The sequence below is a fragment of the Rhinopithecus bieti genome, unplaced genomic scaffold (genome assembly GCF_001698545.2).
Source record: "Rhinopithecus bieti isolate Rb0 unplaced genomic scaffold, ASM169854v2 scaffold_19459, whole genome shotgun sequence".
In the NCBI taxonomy this organism is placed as follows: Eukaryota; Metazoa; Chordata; class Mammalia; order Primates; family Cercopithecidae; genus Rhinopithecus; species Rhinopithecus bieti.
The window spans coordinates 1,223,820-1,230,941 of record NW_016809864.1 but is presented as its reverse complement, the minus strand read 5'-3'; the positions used below and the strand labels follow the sequence as shown (position 1 = coordinate 1,230,941).

The 7,122-nt window shown below is 51.4% G+C and overlaps 1 protein-coding gene across 1 annotated transcript in view; it reads right to left on the bottom strand.

The window, feature by feature from the left end:
* Positions 1–65: 65 nt before the first annotated feature.
* The window catches only part of CIITA (class II major histocompatibility complex transactivator), a 60,560-nt gene continuing 53,503 nt past the window's right edge, over positions 66–7,122 (bottom strand). Inside the window, 5 exon segments of the mRNA XM_017890664.1 lie at positions 66–1,046; positions 1,584–1,680; positions 2,408–2,491; positions 2,649–2,732; positions 6,088–6,174. Coding sequence (XP_017746153.1) covers positions 1,605–1,680; positions 2,408–2,491; positions 2,649–2,732; positions 6,088–6,174 — 331 coding nt within the window. The 3' untranslated portion in view covers positions 66–1,046; positions 1,584–1,604.

The following is a 7,122-nucleotide window of genomic DNA, read 5'->3' as shown; positions in this document are numbered from 1 at the left end:
ATAACCAGAGCAGTGGGTACCCCAAAATGGTAACAGGGTATGAACTCAAACCCTGGACCTGCCTGTGACATTAAAGAGACATTTATAATGTAGTGAAAAAAGACACAGGAAATGAAGCTGTGCTTCCAGTCTGTACCCCTCTCACCACCCCATTAGTGTCCCATTAGCTGTTTCCCTGCTAGGGGCCGGTGCATCTGGCCAGGCCTAGCTTTGGCCTTGGCCAACAAAGTCAGTGCATTGAGTCCCACAGACAAAAGCAGCTGCCACAGAAGCCCAGCCTGTTGCAATGTGGGGAATTAGTAGGCTGGAGGTTGCCCATCGTGTCTTCTGAGTGACCGGTGTGCCCTGTCAAGGTGTCTGGTCGGAGAGCAGGGTGGAGAAGTACTTTCTCCATGGCTGGGTGCGGTGGTTCATGCTTGTAATCCCACCACTTTGGGAGGCTGAAGTGGGCGGATCACCTGAGGTCAAGAGTTTGAGACCAGTCTGACCAACATGGCAAAATCCTGTCTCTACTAAAAATAAAAAAATTAACCGGACGTGATGGTAGGTGCCTGTAGTCCCAGCTACTCCGGAGGCTGAAGCAGAATTGCTCGAACCCAAGAGGCGGAGGTTTCAGTGAGCCTAGATCGTACCACTGCACTCCAGCCTGGGCAACAGTGAGACTCTGTCTAAAAATAAAAAAAAGAAGTACTTTCTTCCCAGGGTGGCAGGGGCCTGGGCAAGCAGAATGGGGCTGCCTCCGTCACTCTCTCTGGCCTGGCCGTGGCCATCCGCAATGTCCTGCAGGGAAGGCCTCAGGGCTCCTGGGTGGACCGCAGCTGCCACCAGGCATCCATCCAACTGGACGCTAAAGAAGCCTGGAGCCGGGTCTGTGTCTGTCAGCAGAGCAAGACATGGTTCATTCCGCAGTCGGGCAGGGGCCAAGCCTGAACCAGCAGGGGCCGGGTGCCAGGATGCTGAGGCTCATGGGATACAGCCTGGAGAAGAGCTGTGTCCACAACTACCCAGTTCAAGGTCCAGCGTGATCGGTGTTCTCAGAGAACGTGCTGTAGGAGGAGGAGACAGGAGAGGGGTTTGGACACTCTAGGAGGGGCAGCTTGACACCTGGGAAGGGTGCTATCAAGTTGGGGAATGGGAGGGGCAGTGGGAATGGAGGCGGATGTGCGGCACAGTGCGGGGAGCACAGCGGTGGGGCACAGCAATCTTCATAGTGAGGGGCAGGAAACTTGTCAAGCAAGTTCAAACCCGGAGCATCAGGGCAGCCACCAAGGCAAAACAGCAGCTGGGAAGGCTTGGAGTCCCCAAAGGAAGCTCTTCTAAGCACTGAGGCTGGGGGATGTGGATGGCCCACTTTCCTGTCCCCTGGTCTCTAAGCCTGACTACAGGGATCAAGCTCGCAAAGCCTGGATGACAGCTCCACCGAGCCCAGGGTGGAGATGGGGGGATGTCTCTGATGATGCAATCATCCAAGGGTGGTGGCCCAGCCCCACCTGTGTCCCACCCCCGTTTTATGAATGCCACGTTCACAAGGACACTGCCCCCAACCCGCTTTGGCTCTCCCCTTCCAAGCCCACCCTGGTTACCCTGTCCAGAGCACAGCTGGATCATCTCAGGCTGATCCGTGAATCCTGTTGTTGCAGGTGTTCCTGGACACTGAATGGGATGGTGGGCGTCCACATCCTGCAAGGCGGAAAGGGACACAGAGCCAGGTTAGAGGAGAGAGGGTGGTCTGGGGCTCTAATGACAGCTGCCTCCAAATCCCTCCTTCCACCCAGCCTAGAACCTTGGGTACTTTTCCCCAGCAAGATACAGACCGGTGTGGGTCATGGGGAAAAGTAGAAGCCTAGGAGGCCCGAGATTCCTTTATGGTTCTGCAGCTGACTTGCTGTGTGACCCCAGAAGGTTAGTTAACTGCTCTGTGCTTTATTTGCCTCATCTGTAAAATGGGTCTCATAAGACCCACCCTATGTGTCTTAGAAGATATGAGTGATTGTGGAGATAAAAGTGCTTTGAAGGAATATCACGTAACCACTATTGGACGTCATGGTGACTTAAGAGATGAACCATATGAAATTGCCAATTTTACAGGTCAAAAATGGGTGGATGTCAGCAATTTCATATGGTTCGGCCTAATATAGCATTTATTGAGTATTTTTGTGTGCCAGCTACTATTGTTATAAGAGCTTTGTAGGGCTTGATTAGTTTAAGCCTCACAAAACCTCTTGGCTGGATATTATTACCATCCCCACTTTACAGATGAAGAAGCTGAGGCCAGAGGGAGCAGTGTCTGCTCACTCAGGGTTGCAGATTGGTGAAGGGAAGAGTGTGATTTGAGCTCTGGGGTCACACTGGGCCACACGCCTGGGGAGTGAGTTGTTCTCCACCCAGCAGGTTTGCCTGGACTTACGCCAGCGTCTCCACGTGAGGACACTTCCGAAGGCTGGCAGCGAGCTGCTGGGCCCCGGCAGCCGTGAACTTGTTGTACTGAACGCTGGCAAGAGAAACTCACTTGGGGCCTGGCTCTTGGGACTCCCCAGCTCCAGACCAAGGCCACCCTCACACCCAACCCTTCCAGGACACCCAGGGAGAGACCCTCAGTGTCCCCCACCCCGGATTGAGCCACCCACTGCCCAGACTCCCACACTCACTCCATCACCCGGAGGGACACCATGTCCGGAAGCACACGAGCCAGGCTCTCGGCTCCCATGTCGCAGATGCAATTATTGTACAAGCTGTCAGAAACAGAAGGGAAGGGATTGGAGGCCCGTACATGGTCAGCCTTCCAGAAGCCACCACCCCTAGGTTCCAGAAAAAGCCTGGTGCCACCATCCCTGGGGGAAGGGACCAACATTTATTGCATAACAGAGCCTGGCATTGTGTCAAGTACTTACATAGACCATATTAGGATGGTTCCCATTTTCCAGATATGAAAATAGAGGCTAGGAATGAATAAGTGACTTGCCCAGAGTTTCTTTCCCCAGGTCCCACTAGTCCTCTTGTCCAGGGCTGTGGTGATTGCTTCTAGGGTCTCAGTGTCCCCTGCAGCCTGGAGGTCAGCCCCATGGGAGTCACCACCTACTAGGATTACTGCCCCATTTTAAAGACAGGCAAACAAAGGCCCAGAGAGTTGAGGCCATTTCTCTGTGGTCAAACAGTGAGCCCAGGAAAACAGCAGGACTAAAAGGAGGTCATTTCTTGCCTTACTGTGTGAAAACTCCCGGGAGAACGACTTCCCAAGTTCAAATCCCAGCTATGCCTCTTACTGCCTCTGTGACCTTGGGCAAGCTACTCAACTCTTCTGAGACTCAGTTTGCCCATCTGTGAAACGGGCATGATTGAGTCATTGTGGGGAGGAGTAAATGAATCAATGCTGGCATAACATTTAGAATATGCCTTGGTGCCTAGAATGAACTAAATGTTAGCTATGGTTCTGACTACCTCACAGGAACATTGGTGAGGGTCACATGAGTCAACGTAGAGGGCATGACCAGCACTGGGGGCAGGAAGAGAAAAAGCCAGTTACGGGGCCAGCTCGAGTTTCTGTGGCGTATTCACAACCAGTATTAGTAGCAGTGAAAATAGCATGATGAGTGTCATTGATGCCAACTTCAGCTGTTTACCCAACACCAAGCAGCCTTTTAACAGGCCAGGTGCTGCTGTGGGTATGATTTCAGGGCCATGACTTTGCCATGATTCAGCCTCAGAGCTGCCTTGCAGGGCTGCATATAAAAGCAGCAGGTGCGGTGGCTCACGCCTATAATCCCAGCACTTTGGGAGGCCCAGGTGGGTGGATCACCTAAGGTCAGGAGTTCAAGACCAGCCTGACCAACATGGCAAAACCCCGTCTTTAATAAAAATACAAAATTAGCTGAGCGTGGTGGCGCATGCCTGTAATCCCAGCTACTTGGGAGGCTGAGGCAGGAGAATTGCTTGAACCCAGGAGGAGGAGGTTGCAGTGAGCTGAGATCACGCCATTGCACTCCAGCCTGGGCAACAAGAGGGAAACTCTGTCTTGAAAAAAAAGAAAAAAAAAAAAAGCAGCGGGTTTACACTGCTGCCAAGTGGATTCAGACTAAATCAACTCATATCACAGGTCGGCCGCTACCAGTGCAGAAACTAGATGGGGGTTTTGCAATCACTGAACTCTGGAGACCCTTCCTCCACCCCACAGGGAGAGTAATCTGACCTTATTTCATCGATGCCAAGACATATATGTCACCATTTGAATGTCATTGAGATCAGGATGTGTCTTATAACCAATAGCGTGTCACAGCTTGCATTTTGGCCTAATGCTGGGGTCTTACAATGGATGGCCTCTTAGATTCCATGAAATACGATGTTTCTTAAAGTATAAATCAGTGCGGGCATGGTGGGTCACACCCGTAATCCCAGCACTTTGGGAGGCTGAGGTGGGTGGATCGCTTGGGCCCAGGATTTCAAGACCAGTCTGGGCCACATGGCGAAACCCTGTCTCTACTGAAAACACAAACATAGCCTGGTGTGGTGGCGGGCGTCTGTAATCCTAGCTACTCGGGAGGCTGAGGCATGAGAATCACTTGAACCCAGGAGGCAGAGCTTGCAGTGAGCCGATATCATGCCATTGCACCTTAGCCTGGGCGATAGAGCGAGACTTGGTCTCAAAAAAAAAGAAAAAGAAAAGAAAAGAAGAAACGAAAGTGTAAATCAGATCAAGTGTCACCTTCACAGGCCCACCTGCTTTTCCATTCACACTGAAAAAACTGCAAATGCCTCTCAAAAGCAAGACCCACATCTCTCTGGTTCATGCTTGTATCTTTAGTTTTTAGCACAACTGTGAACCAGACAGATTCTATTTTTGCTTTTGAGTTTCTTTGCATAGCAAGAAGTAAGCACCTACATAAATAAAATATTGTAAAACAGTGATTCATGCTGGGAAGAAACTAACAAGGCTCAGGAGGGTACAGGACCCAGCTACTTGGGAGGCTGAGGTGGGAGGTTCGCTTGAGTCTAGGCAGTTGAGGCTGTAGTGAGCCATCATTGCACCACTGCACTCCAACCTGGGTGAGACCCCATCTTCAAATTAAGTAAGTAAGTAACCAAGTAAGTAAGTAAATAAATAAATAAAGTGGCCGGGCATAGTGGCTCACGCCTGTAATCCTAGCACTCACTTTGGCAGGCCAAGGCAGGTGGATCACCTGAGGTCAGGAGTTTGAGACCAGCCTGGCCAACATGGTGAAACCCTGTCTCTACTAAAAATATAAAAACTAGCTGGGCATGGTGGTGGGCACCTATAATCCCAGCTACTAGGAACACTGAGGCAGGAGAATTGCTTTAACCTGGGGGGCAGAGGTTGCAGTGAGCTGAGATCATGCCACTTCACTCCGGCCTGGGTGACAGAGCAAGACTCCATCTCAAAAAAAAAAAAATTAAAAAATTAAAAATTAAACAAATAATAAGGGACCAAATGCCATCTTTCCTGGGAATCTGACTCTGTCCTCAGTAAATGCAGAGCTCTGGCGAAGAAGAGAGAAGTTTCTCCCAGTCTGGTGAGTGAGAAGAGCTGGTAATGCTGAGTTGGATGACTGGGGCTCTGGTCCAAGCTCAGTCCTCTCCTTATCTCTGGGACCACACCAGGGCCTGGCTGGAAGTCACTCAAAAGCAAGAGGTGGTATGCCAAGGCCTACCAGAAGGTGGCAGTAAAAGCACTGACCGGCATGTGAGTGACAAGGCCAGGGCAAAAGCTGCCCGTGCTGGTTAGCCTTCCAGAAGCCACCATCCCTAGGTTCCAGAAAAAGCCTGATCTGGCCATTCCTGGGGGGGGGGGGGGGGAAGGACCAATATTTATTGCATGACAGAACCTGGCATTGTGCCAAGTACTTACATAGACCATTAGGATGGTTCCCATTTTCCAGGTAAGAAAATGGGGGCTAGGAATGAATAAGTGGCTTGCCCAGCGCTTCTTTCCCCAAGTCCGGCTAATCCTTTTGTTCAGGGCTGTGGTAATTGCTTCTAGGGTCTCAGTGTCCCCTGTCGCCAGCATGACGTGGGTTCCCTGTGCTCCTCAGCCCCCCAGCTCAGCACCTGACCAGTAGCCGGGACCCCACTTACCTTAGCCTGAGTAGGGATGCAGCGAGTGAAGGCAGGCCCTCAGCAAGTTTGTAGGCACCCAGGTCAGTGATGCTGTTTTGGGACAGGCTGCGGGGACACAGTGAGGGGGAGGGCTCAGGACCAAACTTGTACGCCTCCCTTTGACCTCAAGGAGAGTTGTGGATCATAGGCTGTGAATGGCGCTGTCGACAGACTTAAGCTACCTCTCGGTAAATAAGAGGATACTGTTAGGTCCTGTGGCCAAGTGGAGGGCAGGGGTGAGGAGGTGGATGGGAGGGAGAGCGCACCCTCCTGCCCCCACCTGTCCTATGATTCTACAAGATCCCCTCTTTTCCCTCTGTGCCACTTTTCAGCATTATAATGAAATAAGGGTTGGCATTATTTGTTTAATGGCTATGTAATCCTTTCTGCCGGGTTGTGGGCTTCATATGGAGCAGGGCTGTGTCTGTTTTGCTCATTACTGTATCCCTGTGCCTAGAGCACTGCCAGGCACATAGTAGGTGCTCAATAAATACTTAAGTGGGGTGGCAGGTAAGAAAGGGAGGGAGGGAAGGACTAAGGAGCAGAAATCTAGCTTACAGTGTTACCTAGGATAGTAGAAATTACTGGAGAAGTCCCAGGGTCCTACAATTAAGGAAATTCCCGTAAATTCTTTGGCCATCCCAAGACCTTGGTAGTGAGGGGGAGTGTGGGAAGATTTTGATATCCTCTAGGTTCAGTAAAAAATCATGTTGAAGGCCGGGCGCGGTGGCTCAAGCCTGTAATCCCAGCAATTTGGGAGGCCGAGATGGGCAGATCACGAGGTCAGGAGATCGAGACCATCCTGGCTAACACGGTGAAACCCCGTCTCTACTAAAAAATACAAAAAACTAGCCGGGCGCGGTGACGGGCGCCTGTAGTCCCAGCAACTCGGGAGGCTGAGGCAGGAGAATGGCTTAAACCCAGGAGGTGGAGCTTGCAGTGAGCTGAGATCCGGCCATAGCACTCCAGCCTGGGCGGCAGAGCTAGACTCCGTCTCAAAAAAAAAAAAAAAAA